General features: G+C 44.3%; 1 protein-coding gene across 2 annotated transcripts in view; it reads left to right on the top strand.

Annotated features, from left to right (window-relative positions):
- The window catches only part of CTPS2 (CTP synthase 2), a 150,837-nt gene that overhangs the window by 125,143 nt on the left and 5,772 nt on the right, over positions 1–19,922 (top strand). For both annotated transcript variants that reach the window (XM_075263671.1, XM_075263670.1), the window contains one exon: positions 5,133–5,212. In XM_075263671.1, coding sequence (XP_075119772.1) covers positions 5,133–5,178 — 46 coding nt within the window. In that variant the 3' untranslated portion in view covers positions 5,179–5,212. The remainder of the gene's footprint in view (positions 1–5,132; positions 5,213–19,922) is intronic.

The following is a 19,922-nucleotide window of genomic DNA, read 5'->3' as shown; positions in this document are numbered from 1 at the left end:
TAGTCTTAGCCAAAAGTTTCCTACTTTATTTACTACAATTTTAATGCAGATCCCTTTTCTTAAAACCTAATTAGAAAGGATTATCAAGAATTAAAATACAGCTAGAAGGGAGTTTGACAACAGGATGAGACAGCGCAGGGTCTATTTGTAGTCTGTTATCACGGAGACATCTCGTCTGCCTAGGAGCTGTAGAAAGAAAACAGGAGGTGATGGTTGACTATTTGCAAACTTTGCGATTATACTGTAAGATACCATCTTTGTATAACATTACAAGGGGATAACGGGTTTGAAAGGTCAGTGGGCCAGAGTTCCTAGTACATGTAATAATATTACTGTGTTACCTCCCACCTAAGGCTGAGGCCCCACATTGCAGAAACACAACTTTTTACGTTGCAGATTTTGCTGCTCTTTTTGTGCCAAGGCCAGGAGGGTATTTAGAAGGGAGAAGTATAAGAACCTCCTATATTTTTCCCATTCCCTTTGTAGCCACTCCTGAGTTTGGCTCAAAATACCGCAGCAAAAACTACATAAAAAATGCTGCGTTTCCGCAACGTGGGGTCTTAACCTTAAACATATGTAAGGGGGGTCTTTGAAGAAAATGGTCAGTGATGTACTTAATAAAACAAAAGATCAATTACATTAGAGACCGTGAAAAGTGAAGGAATCTGAGTGGAATAAGAAGCAGGTAATCTATATGGGAATGAATAGGGGCAAGCATTAGCACATAGTGGACGTCTTACCAAGGTAAGCTGCTGTAAGATGTTGCTGAGTGTGTAGATTTTTTTTTTCTAGAACAGTTTTTCTGTAGAAGCTTGAAGAATACATCCCTTGTGCCGCCTGATCCGATAGTATCTGGTAATAGTTGTTTGGATGGATTTCTGACCTAATCCATTCCCAAATATATCTTTTATTGCTCTGAAACATTTTATAGTATGTCGGATACATGGAGGTTACTTAGATTTGTAGGGAATCTTATGTAAGTAAAGCTTATAGGATTTTCCAGTCCTATGTAAACAATTGTTTAAAGGAATGGTATATGACTTCTAATACACTGTACTTTGTGGTTCACCTCCCAGTTTTTAGGATCTTTGGTTTCTGTGACAGAATGTAAAGTGGTCCTGACCTTGTTGCAGTTTGCTACAGTGTAAAGCTATGTTCCTATCTCTGCATTTTTATTTATGCCATTTCCTTAGGCCATAAGTATCTGATCATTCTACAGGGTGTGCTGTACTATACAGTACGTGGAAACAGAAGACATATACCTGTGTACACTATATAGTGGTCCATCAGCGTTACTGGAGCTCAGGTCCTATTGATGTCTTAGGCCCCATGTACCCAACTATATTTTTTTAATATGGTCTTTTAATAATTCTGCTGCACCTTGGAAGGTCCAATGCGCCAGAATGAAATCTTTGCCAGTCAGGTACAGTTGTAGATTTTAGGAATAATTGATGCCAGTTTTCTTCTAGTGGCCCATGTTGACCCCCCCCCCCCCCCACACACACACACTTGACCAGTTTCCTAAAAAGTGATGTGTTAAAGTTGCGCACTTGAGCCACACACTAAAGATACACAACATCTGCGTCAGTTTTCTTACCCTCCAATGACATGTCCAGCATAATGGTATATTTACATGCCATTATTCTGCTCAGTATTGTATATCAGTATTTGTAAGCCAAATCCAGGATTGGGTCCAAAAAACAGAAAAGGTGTCTTAGATTCCCTCTGTATTTACATTGTGCTCCTAGCGTTGGCATAAAATACTGAGCAGAACACTGCTGTGTGAACATATCCATATGCTCTGATCAGATTTATGGAAAAAAGTGTGTCCATAGTTGACGTCTGAAACTCCTGGGTGATGTCTTAGCGTTAAAAAAATAAATAAATAAAAAAAACTTGAAGTCAAATATTTAAAAGATCTTTTTACTTAAAAGCGATAGAAAAGACATTATGAATTTTTTAAATAAGTCAAATAAGGTTTAGACACATCATTAGTTGGAATGCAGTTGGGACAGAAATATCTGCATACGCCTCCATAATATGGAAATGAGCTCCTGCATCGCACCTAACAAAAGAATATTTTTTATATTTCGGTCATATTCATTTCATTGAAACCATTTGTGACTTTGTTTTATGCTATGAAATAACAGTGATACCTGCCCTGCACCAACCAGGACTGATCAGGAGAGGTTCTGAACTAGTTGAAGGTGCTTTCTAGTAAAACTGGGAAACCCTGGGGGAAACTGAGATTGGGCGATCAGTATAAACTGAATAAATCGAATAATTATCATCTCCCCCCCACTCCCCACACACACACACACACACACACACACACACACACACACACACACTTGTATAACAGGCTCACAGTCAACAATCTGCAACTTCCACCACTAAGGTTTGTTTCCAAGAGCTCACACTCTTGTAGGAAGTCTTCAGTTACTCCCTCCTATCTCCACATTAGCTGAAATGTTGTTATGTAACGAATACAATATCCCGCAGACTATATTCTGAACTAAGCTTAGTACATGGATTTGTTCAAGAACCCAAGACAGAATTTAATATGATGACATACCGTATTTTCCGGACTATAAGGCGCACATAAAAACCTACGATTTCCTCAGAAATCGTAAGTGCGGCTTATAGTCCGGTGCGCCTTATATATGGATGGAAGCGGCGGCAAAGTCTGCGTGCTGCTTCCATACATACATAAAAGGCACAGTAAGGGTGCATTCACACTACGGAACGCCGGCGTGTATCACAGCCGTACACGCCGGTGTTACAGCAGGGCTGCCGGACACTTCCTATTCATTTCTATGGGAGCCGGCATGCGAGCGCTCCCCATAGAAATGAATGGACAGACACTTCCCATTCATTTCTATGGGAGCCGGCATGCGAGCGCTCCCCATAGAAATGAATGGAAAAAAGCAGCAGGGGGGGGGGGGGGGTAGTTTAATCGGTACTATTCCGTTATCGGGCCAGCAGCAGCGCAGTTCAGCAGCAGCTTTCGGGACAGCAGTTCAGCAGCGGGAATTACAATGACATCCGAGGACTGCTGGCCCGATGCTTGTGCCCAGTAACCAGTACATCGATGACCCCCCTCCCCCATCCTTCTCCTCCTGCCAGTGCTGCCCCCCAGCTCTCCTTACATCTTCCCCGTACCCTCTCCCCGCCACACGACTAGGCCTCACCTCAGCGCTAGTACCGAGACCGAAAGGAAAGACACCGGGGCTCAATCCAGGCCCTGACAAGAAACACGCCGACTATAGGAACGGTGAGCTACAGCGAGCCGGAGGGACAAACTTTCTGCAGCGTCCGGCGGCTATCTAGTAGCATTCATTGCTCAAGATTTACGGTGAGGCCTATTACAGGGAGAGGGTACGGGGCAGATGTAAGAAGAGCTGGGGGGCAGCACTGGAAGGAAGAGGAGGATGAGGGCATCGATCGATGTACTGCCTACTACACACAAGCACGGCCTCTATCATCGGGCCAGCATCGGCTTAGTCATGTGGCGGGGAGAGGGTACGGGGTAGATGTAAGGAGAGCTGGGGGGCAGCACTGGAAGGAGGAGGAGATGGAGGGGGGGGTCATTGATGTACTGGCTACTGGGCACAAGCATCGGGCCAGCAGTCCTCGGATGTCATTGTAATTCCCGCTGCTGAACTGAACTGCTGTCCCGAAAGCTGGTGCTGAAATGCGCTGCTGCTGGCCCGATAACGGAATAGTACCGTTTAATCTAACTTTTACGGTTGGGCTCTATCAGCTTCTATCCAATAGAAGCGGCTGGCACGCGGGGGGTTAAGCGGCCGCTGGCAAAGTCTGCCTGCCGCCGCTTTCAATAACATATAATGCGCACCGGACTGCGGCTTATAGTCCGGTGCGCCTTATATATGAACCGAGACGGACTATAAGGCGCTCATGGGCAATGCGCCTTATAGTCCAGTGCGCCTTATAGTCCGTAAAATACGGTAAGTCACAGTGCTTATATATATACAGAAATGACTTACAGTAAAATTATGCCAAACAGTTTCTAAAATAAAAGGAAACAAACCAGAAACCTAAAACGCATATCGATGAGCTTAGCATCCGTTGCCAGGACAGTTAGCGAGAACCAGGATAAATCTTCACCGTTCATGAGTCTCCAAAAAATGATTCACTGTGACTCATACATCAAGAAGTTCTGTTATGTCTTTTATGCCCATCCCCATTTCCACTGATGGCATCAGTAGTGGGGGGTCAGTATCTTACATTTTGGGTAGACTTCCTAGTCACATTTTCTATCAAAAGACCTTATCTGTTTTGTTAGCTCTGACTTCAGCCCCACATCCCCAGAAAGAGGGCATGACCATGTCCAAAATGGGGGTAACATTCAGAGTGCGCTCCGTGATGCTTTCACTTCTATGGGGCTTCCAGGTCCATTCCGTTACAGTAACACAGATGATTATAGAGTAGGTCCTATTCTTCACCGTGTTATCGGAAATAATTAGAACCGGAAGCCCAATACATATGAATGTATTACAGAGTGCACTCGGATGACATTTGGATATCGCTCTGAGCATCTTCCTACTACTGCATTCCATGATAAACTCTCAGTTGTGTGCATGGGCTCTTATACCTATAAGAGATGTGGCTTAGGCTGAAAATGTTTGTGGCGCACTATGCGCACCATTCTCTCTGCCGCTGCTACCCACTTGTTGGAAAGCATGATTGGATACCAATGGACCCATGTAGATGCAAATGTGGTACCAAGATTAAAACGTACTCTGATAGGATAGGTGGAAAATGAAAGCTGGATGTTCAGCTATTGGCAACTCCCAAATCAGAAGAAAACGGGTCCCATGTTACCCTGGATAAGGGAGAGTGGTGCTCGAACATGTGTACTGCCACTCCACCCCTGTCTATGAGACAGCTGGAGACAGTCAAGCACTCTACTTAGCTCTTCTCTGTCCCTGTCATAGAGATGCATGGAACAGCAGTATGCATACTGCGGGGCACAAGACCCCCATTTTCGTAATTGTTGGACGTCCAATCACTGGGAAAGGTGATACATTGAAATATTAGCACTACTGCTTTAAGGAATTGTTTGTACTGACTATGTCCAATGGAACATAATGCGTTTTTTCTCCATATAGGGATAGCTACAGTGATGCCAGTGAAGAAAGCGCTTCAGATAATTAACTGCGTTCAGTAAATCGTGAGGCTTAAATATCAGGTAAATGAATTTGTTATAATTCTAATGACTTCTAATTCTCTAATAGCTTTCATTGGAATATGTTATTTCCAGCACAATTATTATAATTGCCCGTTACCAAGTGCCCTATATACACAGTGGCGTGAACAAAGCTCAGGATCATGCAGGTGGTTATTAGACTACAAGTGGAAAAACCTGCTATAAAACATGTTCTATGGGGTTATTCACAAAGATACAAATATATATGTAAAACAGCTGGAGAAGAACATAAGCTAGATCCAAAAAAGCATAATTGTAGCTAAAAATAAAATCGTACTATGGTTCATTTTCGATGAACTTAGGCTAGGTATACAATGTCATTGTGGTGTCTGTTGTTCTGATCTGTCACAGGAGGGGTTGTCAGGACCTGAAGGTAATTGATACTGATGCCCTATCTACAAAATAATCAGTATCAGAACAGTCCAGGTCCAACACCTGAATCTGATCAGGTGTATCAGCTGCCAGGTATATGAGTGGAAGTAGCTCTGCTTCTATTATGGACCAGAAGCTGTATACAGTGTACTGAGCTCCGTACACTGTAGTGGTGGCGCCTGGAGCTACAACTCCATTTTGCATACACTTGAATAGGAGCAGGGCACCTTCCAGCTGTATACCTGGTATTTGGCTTCCAATGGCCAAAGCAGCCAATCGACATAGTGTCCAAATTTTCTGTAACCATCTTATTGGTGACAGTACTTTATTATCACTGTTATAACTGGTTACTAATGGAAACGACCATTAATTCAGGAACTTTGTATGGTCTGGTTCTTGTCAAAAACCCAGCTGTTAAGTCCTTATTGTGGACAGGTTATCAGGCAGGGACACTACATGTATGAGACGATAACCCGGACACAATAAGGAAATCATCATGTTCATGTTTGCAAAATGTTCTAACTATTAATTGTCTACAAAATGACATACACTTATATTCATAAAAAAAAACCTTTAAGGATTTAAGACTATTGAAACTGAGTCAATGCAATATTGCAGCATGCTAGCAAAACCCTTTACAGGCCATATCTTAAAACACAACTAGTTGGTGGCCATAGATGTATGCATTTTGTGACAGAATACTGCAAAGCCATGTTGTTTTTAAAAGCTGCTCATCTCCTGACGTGTTCAACCAAAGGACATGGGCAGATGTATCCCAATCTATAGATATTCTAAAATTACTATATAATTTTTTTTATAGCTTTACATACTTTCTTATTCTTATTAGTAACAATTGTTTACACAATCCAAGCAGTGAATTAAAACCTCAGAGAATTAATTGGCTTATATGTAACAAATATCACTTCTGACTGCGGAAAAGGATTCATAGAACATGATATATCGCGGAGCATCCCTACAAATTGCCAAACACTTGATTTCTGTTTCAACTTTATGCCCAGTGACTAGAGATGAGCGAGTACTGTTCGGATCAGCCGATCCGAACAGCACGCTCGCATAGAAATGAATGGACGTAGCCGGCACGCGGGGGGTTAAGCGGCCGGCCGCCGTCAAAGCGGAAGTACCAGGTGCATCCATTCATTTCTATGGAGCGTGCTGTTCGGATCAGCTGATCCGAACAGTACTCGCTCATCTCTACCAGTGACCTGACATTTCTCCAGGACTGTGGAGTTAGTAGGCCACACCACCAACTCTAACTCTTCTAATTTTCCACAGCCGACTACAACTGTTAAAGTAAATATGTAAAGAGTTAGGGCTAGTTCACACGGAGTAAAATGGTCCGGATTTTAACACAGGAAGCCGCATCAGAATCCGGACAAAATGTACCTGCCTCGGCTAGCCGCAACTGTCGCAGCTTCCGACAGTCGCGGCTTCCCGCTCTCGATTAGGCCCAAATGAATGGGCCTAGTCGGGAGGGAGGTATCGCGAGGTGGATGTCCGCGGCTAAATCAGCCGCAAAATCCGCCTGAAGAAAGGGCAGCTCACTTCTTTTTCCTTGAGCGGGAACAAACCGCTCTCGGAAGAAGGAAATGACCGTCTCCCATTGATTTCAATGGGAGGCGTTTTTTTGAGCCAGATTCTGATGCGGATTCCGCATTAAAATCCGGCCCCCTGTGAACTCACCCTTATAGATCAAATTAATAATTATATAATTGAATTTAAAATAATCATTGTATTAATCACTTGTTTCCATCTCACATCTGGTCTGGGGTCTATATTAAATACCTTTTAATACAGACCCTTAATAATAATGAACATCATGTAAGTTTAGGCATTTATGTAAACGGAAGGACTCCCTATATAGAAAGGTGCGGCACACATGGCACTCTACTTTGTACTCCACTTTTCAGAATTTTCCTGATGTTCTTATCCTACTGTAAATTGGCAAATAAGTTGGCAAGTGTTTCTGTACAGTCTTTAGAGCCCTGAACACTCCTGAGCTGACTATAAGAAGCAGCGTGCGGCCACGCATTTCACTGAAGATTAAAGTAGTCTTATGGACTTTATCTATATCTGTGTTACACTGTGCTTAATCCTAGTTGTCTGCAAGAAACTGTTACATTTCCAGAAACTGTCCAAGCTAGTTCCAGCATTCCTGTTGTTGCCATTGTTATTAGTAAGGCCTCAGTTTTCAGTTGCATGGAAGTTGTGAGAATATATTGTCATTGTCACTGTTGAAATATTTGCCAAACCACGTTCAGAAAGGGTTAATTCACAGATCGTTCCAGCCGTTTTGTGGCCCATCCATCTGCACCTTACATCCCTATACACAGGAGATTGTGACACATTACAGATCCTCTTTACAAAGGATATCCATTCATTATATAAGTTTCCATTTATGAGTGAATGGGAACAAAAAGCTTTATAAACTTGCAGTATGAAAGTTACCGTAATTATTTGCCCGTGTAATGTACCGCCATATTGTCATCAATATTAATACCTGCACTGAAATTTAATAATCCAGTTCTATATCTGTAGTGGAGTAGAATAATAGGATTTTGGTTTCTGGGCATTTTTCTGCATAAACTACTGATTTTCTGTGTATATATAAATCCAGTATATTCAGTGGCATTCTCATTTAATAAATATATGCTCCCGGTATGCTGACCTTAGCACTGCACAAGTGTATGGATGGGCTGATGCTATTGGGGTCCTTGATATATATCAGTCAGGCTACAGGCAAACATGTTGGCACACACACCGTATATCCAGTAGGCAGGGAATACAGGGCTAGGTGAGAGTTCAGCTTCGCTCCCTGGCCCCCGTCACTCAATGAAGGGAGGGGGGAAGTAGACAGATAAGGTAAGTGAGGGGCGTTGCATTTTGGAGCAACAGAGCCACCCATGGTGCCCCAGACCGCACATTGGCATAGGCTAATGGGAGAGACGGCATTACATTTAGGTGAGGCTGACCTATCCAACTCTGGTGACACAAATATACCATAGTACTATTAAGGCTTAATCTCAACCACAAAAAAGCTCTTCCCAAAATTTTATCAAACTATATCAATTTCATTCAATACAAAAATATGCATATATTTAAAAGCATAAGGAAAACCGCGATTTACTGGTGAATACATCCGGAACAGGTATTTATACAATTAATGGGAAAAATGGCAAAGAAGGATGTCTAATAATAGAACAAATAGAATAACCCGTCATATAGTACACAGGTAACAATAACCAATCCCATGTACTACCATAAGGAAAATAACCTCCATTCTCTTACACAGTGTACAAAAGTATGTCTGCTCATGGATGGCGCCAAGCCCCAGTGCACGTTGTGGTCCTTCTTCTTACATTTAAGAATGGTACAGAAAGACAAAAACGTCCTATCAATAAATTATACCGCCAGGACGATTTACAAACCTATCCTATTAATATTATAAATGTGAAATGTTTGTGGGTTTGTGACTTTGGATGTTTGGTGGTCAATCACGCAAAATTTTCCACAAACATAGTTACTACACTCGATTGCGCAATAGGCTACTTTTCGTCACAATAGCGCACATACGTTTTTCCCAGGACCCCCACAAAACTCAAACTCACATCACTATCTCTGCAATCTCACACACTTTGGACCATAGCAAGCCACAAAATTCATATTACCCTCTACAGCAGAGGTCAGCAACCCCTGGCACACGTGCCAAGAGTGGCACTCCTGCCATATTTCACTTGCACGCCAGCAGCACAGGACCTGCAAGAGTTAAATGAAGTCAGAGCGTCCCTTCAGTGCTCTGCTAGAGCTCAAGCATAAGGACACTCCCCTTTGAGAGGGGTGCGGGAAACCCAGGGGGTGGAGCGGGAAACCCAGGGGGTGGAGCGGGAAACCCAGGGGGTGGAGCTTAATCGCTCAAGTCTCTGCCTGCCTGCTATAGTGATTGTTCCTGCCATCTGCCATGCTAACGTTCCGGAGGACAGGAAGCTGCTAGCAAACTGAAAGTAAGAAACACACAGCTACCTTGCTTTAGTTCCTATTCTCATTAATGTCAGGCATTTGGGGTTATTAGTTTAGTGTTAGTAACTCCATGTGCCTCACATTAATAGGAATAAACCCCATCATGTCCCTCATATTAACCCCTGTGTGCCCCATATTAATAGGAATAAACCCCATCATGTCCCTCATATTAACCCCTGTGTGCCCCATATAAAGGTTACTAATATGTGAGACATATGGAGGTACTAATAAAAGACCTCAGTAATGAAGATACTTAATTATTACCTGCAAGTCTCTCACATATCAGTAACTAGAGATGAGCGAGTACTGTTCGGATCAGCCGATCCGAACAGCACGCTCCATAGAAATGAATGGATGCACCTGGTACTTCCGCTTGGATGTAGCCAGCGCGTTTAACCCCCCGCGTGCCAGCTACGTCCATTCATTTCTATGCGAGCGTGCTGTTCGGATCGGCTGATCCGAACAGTACTCGCTCATCTCTATCAGTAACTCTTACACAGGGGTTAATGTGAGGGACATTATGGGGTTAATTGCTATTAATAAGAGGCGCATGGAGTTACTAAACTGTCATGCACAGGGACAGACTTTATGTGGCTTGCTCAAGAGTATCCTGTGCCCAAAACTTACATGTACTGGCGCAAAATAACAAATCATACAATGTCGTATATCGAAGTATATAACCTGAAATACCTCTGTCCCAAAGACACTATGTACGGTTTCTCAGAACACCGTATAGCAGCTGAAATACCAATTAACTTCAACACAAAAGTCTCACGTATTCTCAGAATTACAGCAAAAACAAGATACACAGTTACAGTCCTATGAAAAAGTTTGGGCACCCCTATTAATCTTAATCATTTTTAGTTCTAAATATTTTGGTGTTTATAACAGCCATTTCAGTTTGATATATCTAATAACTGATGGACACAGTAATATTTCAGGATTGAAATGAGGTTTATTGTACTAACAGAAAATGTGCAATATGCATTAAACCAAAATTTGACCGGTGCAAAAGTATGGGCACCTCAACAGAAAAGTGACATTAATATTTAGTAGATCCTCCTTTTGCAAAGATAACAGCCTCTAGTCGCTTCCTGTAGCTTTTAATCAGTTCCTGGATCCTGGATGAAGGTATTTTGGACAAACAATTCAAGTTCAGTTAAGTTAGATGGTCGCCGAGCATGGACAGCCCGCTTCAAATCATCCCACAGATGTTCAATGATATTCAGGTCTGGGGTCTGGGATGGCCATTCCAGAACATTGTAATTGTTCCTCTGCATGAATGCCTGAGTTGATTTGGAGCGGTGTTTTGGATCATTGTCTTGCTGAAATATCCATCCCCGGCGTAACTTCAACTTCGTCACTGATTCTTGAACATTATTCTCAAGAATCTGCTGATACTGAGTGGAATCCATGCGACTCTCAACTTTAACAAGATTCCCGATGCCGGCATTGGCCACACAGCCCCAAAGCATGATGGAACCTCCACCAAATTTTACAGTGGGTAGCATGTGTTTTTCTTGGAATGCTGTTTCTTTTTGGACGCCATGCATAACGCCTTTTTTTATAACCAAACAACTCAATTTTTGTTTCCAAAATGAAGCTGCCTTGTCCAAATGTGCTTTTTCATACCTCAGGCAACTCTATTTGTGGCGTACGTGCAGAAACGGCTTCTTTCTCATCACTCTCCCATACAGCTTCTATTTGTGCAAAGTGCGCTGTATAGTTGACCGATGCACAGTGACACCATCTGCAGCAAGATGATGCTGCAGCTCTTTGGAGGTGGTCTGTGGATTGTCCTTGACTGTTCTCACCATTCTTCTTCTCTGCCTTTCTGATATTTTTCTTGGCCTGCCACTTCTGGGCTTAACAAGAACTGTCCCTGTGGTCTTCCATTTCCTTACTATGTTCCTCACAGTGGAAACTGACAGGTTAAATCTCTGAGACAACTTTTTGTATCCTTCCCCTGAACAACTATGTTGAACAATCTTTGTTTTCAGATCATTTGAGAGTTGTTTTGAGTAGCCCATGATGCCACTCTTCAGAGGAGATTCAAATAGGAGATCAACTTGCAATTGGCCACCTTAAATACCTTTTCTTATGATTGGATACATCTGGCTATGAAGTTCAAAGCTCACTGAGGTTACAAAACCAATTTTGTGCTTCAGTAAGTCAGTAAAAAGTAGTTAGGGGAATTCAAATCAATAAAATGATCAGGGTGCCCATACTTTTGCACCGGTCAAATTTTGGTTTAATGCATATTGCACATTTTCTGTTAGTACAATAAACCTCATTTCAATCCTGAAATATTACTGTGTCCATCAGTTATTAGATATATCAAACTGAAATGGCTGTTGCAAACACCAAAATATTTAGAACAAAAAATGATTAAGATTAATAGGGGTGCCCAAACTTTTTCATAGGACTGTACATTTTATATCTCATACCTTATACACACTACTAAAACCTTACCCGCCCCTGTATTTACACACTTCTACAATCACCGCAGACGAAGTCGCGGGTACCAGCTAGTAAATACATATTTATTGAAAACTACAAATAAGGCTGTGTTCATACTAGACAATCCTGTCAAGCAGGACTTTTCTCTCCACATTTTTAGGGTGGAAACCCGACGGACCCCATATAGTTTTCATGGTAAACGCTTTGTAAACGTATTGGGTCTCTGGTTTTTGGGTCCCCAAGCGAACCCAAAGAATGGTAATCCAAGAGCAGATCTGAACCTAGTGCAGTATAAAATTTTCACTTAAAACGGATCAGCCAGGGTACAATTACCTATAATAAGGCACAAAGGCATAAAAATACTACAAAACAATCTGAACATTTGGATATACTGTACCCAACTATGTGCACAGACGAGAAACTCTGACACATATTTCACTTCTGTGGGGATTGTTCAGGTAATTTTGTAGTATTTTTAGACCTTATTATATGTAATTGTACCTTGGCTGCTATTATATGGGGTGATTTATGCATACACTGCAGTGCAAATAACTTCACCATTTTGTTCGGCACATTATTATCCATCATGTGGTTTTGTCATGCTGATCCATTTCATGTAAAAACTTTTATATTATTTGTAGTTTTCAGCAAGGATGTATTTATATATCTGTGGATTGTTTTGGTTGTCTATTCTCTATTGGCGGTCTGTATTGCACCAGCTTTTAATACTCATTATACTATATTTACTTAAAGTAGCTTTCAAGCTCAGAAGTGCAGCTCCATACTTCTAGGCTAAGGTCCCACGTACCGAAATGCAGATAGCAATGCACCGAACAAGTTTTCTGTTTTTCTTTTTCCCACACCATTTTTTATAGAATTTTTTCCATAGCACATATTCATGTTGCTCCATACAGAGACATCATGGCTAGATCTTCATTCTCCTAGTAGGGCAGCTCCAGATATCATCTATACATCTTGCTGTTTTGTGTCCAGTTATATGTCCAACTGGGGTTTAGGGGCCAGGCATTATGATCCAGCGCTGTCTAGATGGGATTACTTATGGTGCTTCATCCAATATTTCTTACCCTTGGATTCTGTTTGGGGTTTTCAGGGTCCTGGGCCTTTTCCTTCAAGGCAGATTGAGACACCTTCTCGGGACAACGTTAAAGACTGAGAAAAAAATGGAAAGAAAATTTATCATTAGATGTCACTGAACTCAAGAAACTCTATAAATTTAGATCTTTTTTACGTGAAGGATTTTTTTATTTTATGATCAAGTAAAGTGTGGCTGGATATGACAGTCTTTTAGTGGCGTGCAGATGTTATGTCTGTCCAGGTAGCTGCAACGGGGCTAAGGAATAGCAGTAGGAAATCTCGCCCTGCACTACTCCCACTAGCTATCCCGGTCCCTGCCTCACGGGTGTGGGTCGGCTGTTCTCAGGCTATGCCTGACCCCGACGGCTCCTCTCTCACTGATACTGTAGGCCTAGAGGGAAGTGGGAGAAGGAATGCCCTATAAGATCTCTAGGGACTGGAGACTAAAGGGGTCACCCCTAACGAACAAGTGAAGCTGCTACTGACAGGGACTCACAAGGGTGTGCGCTGACTAACAACACAAGCAGCACACAGGAAAAATGTGGGAAAGGATTCCCCCAAACCAATATGGGAAGGAACCTTACACTAGGAAACAAACACAGGGAAACTGAGTAGAAATCAAAGGATAAGGCAATTCACTCACACAGTCAATAACACACAGAGGTAGGATTGGTGAACACAGAAGGGAAAACACACAAACCAACTCGTTCACCCAAACCTCCCAAAAACCAACCACGGAACTTCCTCTATCCCAGATAACCACCTACTCCTCCTGCTAAGGCCTAGCTCTGTAAAAGAGACACTCAGCACAGAACCATGGGAGGCATGGGTTTAAATACAGAGTAGAGACCACTCCTCCCAGGTGCAAATGGGAGGACAGACTAATCAACCAGGAAATAAAGCTGCCTACCAACAGTGCGCGCGTGCAAGTCAGAAGGTGTGCACCAATACCCACGACAGGACAACCCCGCAGCGCCAGGATGCCACCCCAGACACCGCGCAGCCAAAAACTCCCCAGGTAAGAAAAATAGAAAGCAATGAACCAAAATACTCCTAACAGGATCCTCCCCTCAAGGAGAAGACTCCGGATTCTCTAGGAGCATCCTTCTTCGGGAACTCCTTGTGGAATTTCTCCACGAGTCTGGGGGCTGACATATCCGACTCCAGAACCCAAGAATTATCCTCAGGACCGTATCCCTTCCATGCCACCAGATACCGTAGCTTCCCCTGAACATATTTGCTATCCAGAACTCGGGATATCTCATACTCCCCCGACTCAGAAACTGGTGGAACCTTAACTGGAGACGTTCCCTTCTTGGCCTTCTTTAACAAGGAGACATGGAACACCCGGGTTATCTTCCACCTTTTAGGTAGTTGCAGCTGTGCCGCCACTTCATTTACCATCTTGATGATCTTAAAAGGACCCACAAACCTGGGACCCAGCTTCTTGCTAGGAACCTTCAACCTGATATTCTTGGTGGGCAACCAAACCATCTCACCAGGGAAGAACTGCAACTCTCCTCTCTTCCTATCCGCCTGGACCTTAGCCTGGTGCGACGCCCGCACCAGATTCTCTCGGGTACGGGACCATACCCCCTGCAGCTTTTTAGAAAATAGCTCCTCCTCCGGAACTGGGGAAGAAATGGAAGAAAATACTCCGAAAACAGGATGTCTACCACCGGAGCAAAAAAAAGGTGTGGTGCCTGTGGCGTTGGAATCATGGTTGTTTAGGGAAAATTCTGCCAGGGGGAGAAAGTCAGCCCAATTATTCTGGTTCTCTCGAACAAAACACCTCAAAAACTGTTCCACATCCTGATTCTTCCTCTCTGTTTGCCCGTTAGACTCCGGGTGAAACCCGGAGGAAAACGACAGTGTAACTCCCAGCCTGCTGCAAAAAGCCCGCCAGAATTTAGCCACAAATTGCGGACCCCTGTCCGAAACGATCTCCTCAGGAAGACCATGCAACCTTACAATTTCTTTAATAAATGCCTCTGATAGTGTCTTGGCACATGGCAGCCTGGAAAACGGGATCAAATGGCACATTTTCGTGAAGCGGTCAACGACTACCCAAATGACCGTGAAACCCTTAGACACCGGAAGGCCCGTGATGAAATCCATAGACAGATGAGTCCAAGGTGCCTTAGGAGGTTCCAATGGATGTAGAAGACCGTGGGGACGGGTATGTGACGCCTTGGCTCTTGCACAGACCGAACAATTTTGAACAAACTGCAAGACATCCCTACTCCACCCTGGCCACCAAAAATTCCTAGACACCAATCTCATGGTCTCTGAAACCCCCGGGTGACCAGCAAGAACCGACTCGTGACACTCCCTCAGGAGACTTTGTCGGAGAGTAGTTGGGACAAACAGCTTGTTTCTAGGTATCTTGGAAGGTGCAGCGTGTTGCGCTTCGATCAAGGCCTTCTCCAATTTCGCGCCCAATACTGCTACCACCACTCCATCCCCAAGAATAGTGGCAGGCGCCTCTCGTTCCTCCTCGGTCGACATATACCGGGATAAAGCATCAGCCTTAACATTCTTCGAACCCGGCACATAAGTCACGGTAAAGTGGAACCGCGCAAAAAATAGAGCCAATCTGGCCTGCCGTGCATTTAATCTCTTCGCCGACCCAATATAAACCAAATTCTTGTGATCAGTAAATACCTGGACTGGCCTTCTGGCCCCCTCCAGGAAGTGACGCCAATGTTCGAACGCTAGTTTTATTGCCAGTAGTTCCCTATCTCCGATGTCATAATTCCATTCAGAGGCAGAGAATTTCTTAGAAAAGAAGGCACAGGGATGCGTACCCTCCTCGAACTCCTGAGAAAGTACTGCTCCCACCCCCACCGAGGAGGCATCCACCTCCACTCGGAAGGCCAACCTCTCATCCGGCTGTCTCAAAATGGGAGCGGACGAGAATCGCTTCTTCAATTCTTCAAACGCGGCTAGCGCCTCTGGCGACCACTTAGCACAGTCAGCCCCCTTCTTAGTCAAGTCCGAGATGGGTTTCACAACCTCAGAAAATCCCTTAATAGACTGGCGATAATAGTTGGAGAATCCCAAGAACCGTTGGACCGCCTTTAGGTTCTCAGGTCGCGGCCACTCCAAGACTGCCCTGACCTTCTCAGGATCCATCTCGAACCCCTTGTCCGATAGGATATAGCCAAGGAAACATAATTTATTGACCGCGAACACACATTTCTCCAGCTTAGCACTTAATTGGTTAACCCTCAGGAGATCTAAAACCTCTCTCACTCTCTCCCAATGAGTCTCCAAATCCGGGGTGTAAATGAGTATATCGTCCAGATAGACCACAGCCCCCCTCCCTATGACGGCACTTAGTACATCATTAATAAAATTCTGAAAAAACGCGGGCGCATTGGTTAGACCAAAAGGCATCACCAGACTCTCAAAGTGTCCTAGGGGTGTGTTAAACGCTGTTTTCCACTCATCCCCCTTCTTGATTCTCAGCAAGTTATACGCCCCACGTAAATCTATTTTACTAAACCAGCGAGCTCCCGTAATCTGGCTGAATAGATCCGAGATCAACGGGATGGGATAGGGATTCCGCACCGTGATTTTATTAATCTCCCTAAAATCCAAACAAGGGCGCAACCCTCCAACTTTCTTCTTTACAAAGAAAAACCCCACTGCTACTGGGGACTTAGATGGGCGAATATGCCCCACCTCTAGACTCCCCTCAATATACTCCTTGAGCGCCTCCCTCTCCGGTATAGTGAGATTGTACAACCTTGTCTTGGGTAACACTGCATTTGGTATAAATTTAATTGAGCAATCATAGGTGCGATGTGGTGGTAATGTCATGGCTGCCCTTTCCTCAAAGACCTCCCTGAACTCACATATTTCTTGAGGCAAATTGTCTATAGACAAAGACATAACGGATATGGGCAGACATCGACAATTACACCCCTGCCCCCAAGAAACTACTGACTCGGTCTCCCAGTTGATAATAGGGTTATGCTGCTTCAGCCAGGGCCACCCCAACACTACTTGTGCTGGTAACTTAGACAATAAGAACAAGTTAATCTCTTCCCTGTGGCCACCCACAATAAACTCCAGACCCTCCACCTGTTTGGAGATGACAGCTTGCTGTAGAGGGGTCTTATCAATAGCCCACACCGGTATCTGAGACTTCAAGACCAAAGGACTCACCCTTAGTTGCTCGCAAAACTCTGAGTCAATAAGGTTGACTGCCGAACCACAATCAACCAAAATCCGGCACTTCTGCCCATTTACCCATCCATCAAGGGTCAACCCGGCAGTCTGAGTACAGGAAACATGCACACCTCCCTCCTTAGTAGGTTTTCTCCCTTTACCCTCAATAGACCTGGGGTTATTACTCTCCTTGGCGAACCATTCTCTGGAGGGGCATACCCTTGCTAAATGTCCCATCCCTCCACACACAAAACAGCGTACTGTGCGGGACCCTTCACTCTTGGGTCTTGCACTTCGCACAGTGGCCCCAATCTGCATGGGTTGGTCCCCCGGGTCCTCTCTAAAAACAGAGAATTGAGGAGGGTTAACCCCCCTGGACTCTTGTCTCCACGCTCCCGGAGGCGCCGTCCAACTCTAATTGCCAGCTGCATGGCCTCATCTAGATCTCCCGGAACAGGGTGAGAAACTAGATGGTCTTTAACCTGGTCTGAGAGTCCTGTCTCAAACTGACTAAGTAGAGCGGGGTCATTCCAGTGTACTTCTGCTGCCCACCTACGAAACTCTGTGCAATATTTCTCTATAGCGTGATCCCCTTGCACCAAACGTCGTAGGTTATACTCAGCCGTGCGTACCCTGTCTGGGTCGTCATACAGTAACCCCATTGTGGAGAAAAACGCCTCTACAGTTAGTAAGCAAGCTGAGTCGGCTGGTAACGAATGTGCCCAGATGAGGGGATCATCTCTCAATAAAGTAATAATAATCCCAACTCTCTGTACCTCAGAACCGGAGGAAAACGGCCGTAGCCAGAAATACAAAAGACAGTCCTTTTGAAATCGGAAAAAATCTGACCTCTTACCTCGGAAGGGTTCAGGTAAGCTGACTTTTGGCTCCAGAGGCCGACCCACAGGGGCGCTACTCACCTGCCTCTGTATGCCCTCCACCTGAGAGGCTGTGTGTTGAGCCACCTGCTGTAACTGAGATACGTCAGAAGCTTGGATGGCATCCATTCGTAGCTTGATCCCCTCCATCTCAGTGGAGATCTGCTGCACCGCCTGGTACAACTGTTTCAGGTCCGTCATAATGCAAACGAACCTTTCCTTTTTTTTTTTTTTTACGGCTGAGTGTACTGTTATGTCAGTCCAGGTAGCTGCAACGGGGCTAAGGAATAGCAGTAGGAAATCTTGCCCTGCACTACTCCCACTAGCTATCCCGGTCCCTGCCTCACGGGTGTGGGTCGGCTGTTCTCAGGCTAAGCCTGACCCCGACGGCTCCTCTCTCACTGATACCGTAGGCCTAGAGGGAAGTGGGAGAAGGAATGCCCTATAAGATCTCTAGGGACTGGAGACTAAAGGGGGTCACCCCTAACGAACAAGTGAAGCTGCTACTGACAGGGACTGACAAGGGTGTGCGCTGACTAACAACACAAGCAGCACACAGGAAAAATGTGGGAAAGGATTCCCCCAAACCAATATGGGAAGGAACCTTACACTAGGAAACAAACACAGGGAAACTGAGTAGAAATCAAAGGATAAGGCAATTCACTCACACAGTCAATAACACACAGAGGTAGGATTGGTGAACACAGAAGGGAAAACACACAAACCAACTTGTTCACCCAAACCTCCCAAAAACCAACCACGGAACTTCCTCTATCCAAGATAACCACCTACTCCTCCTGCTAAGGCCTAGCTCTGTAAAAGCGACACTCAGCACAGAACCATGCGAGGCATGGGTTTAAATACAGAGTAGAGACCACTCCTCCCAGGTGCAAATGGGAGGACAGACTAATCAACCAGGAAATAAAGCTGCCTACCAGCAGTGCGTGCGTGCAAGTCAGAAGGTGTGCACCAATACCCACGACAGGACAACCCCGCAGCGCCAGGATGCCACCCCAGACACCGCGCAGCCAAAAACTCCCCAGGTAAGAAAAATAGAAAGCAATGAACCAAAATACTCCTAACAGCAGATTGGCAGAAGTTGTAAAATGAATTGAGAAAATGCCGATCCTCCACCAGTATTATGGTCAATATGATTGGTCTTCACTGGGGTTGAGCGATCAGGATCGGATTCCGATCGGCGATCAAGTAAATTTCACAATCGCGATTGGAATTCCGATCCCGATCTTTTTAGGCGGGATCGAGGTTGGAGATTATTTCCCACAATGCTTTGCTACTGGCCAAGCATTGTGGGAAAAGCTAACAATGTTAGCTAGGTCCCATAGGAATGAATGGATGCAGCCGACACACAGCCTGTGCCGGCGTCCGGCCCTTTAACCCCCTGCGTGCCGGCTGTGTCCATTCATTCTAATGGGAGACTAGTTAACATCGCTAGTAGCTTAAGGCTTGGTTCACATAAAAATACAAAAGATGAATGCTACATCAGACTCAATTGTAGATCCGATATGGTTGCATCGGACAAAACCCTGACTGCAAAGGGTCAACAATGTTCAAACATTCTCAAAAAAAGTATGTCCAGCAACCATTGAATAAAATATAACTTTTACTTTATCAAAAAATAAAAAGGAAACATATTACATGCTCCAGGAACAAGACAG

This window comes from Leptodactylus fuscus, chromosome 2 (assembly GCF_031893055.1).
Source record: "Leptodactylus fuscus isolate aLepFus1 chromosome 2, aLepFus1.hap2, whole genome shotgun sequence".
NCBI classification, from domain to species: Eukaryota; Metazoa; Chordata; class Amphibia; order Anura; family Leptodactylidae; genus Leptodactylus; species Leptodactylus fuscus.
This window is presented reverse-complemented; position numbering and strand designations above follow the sequence as displayed.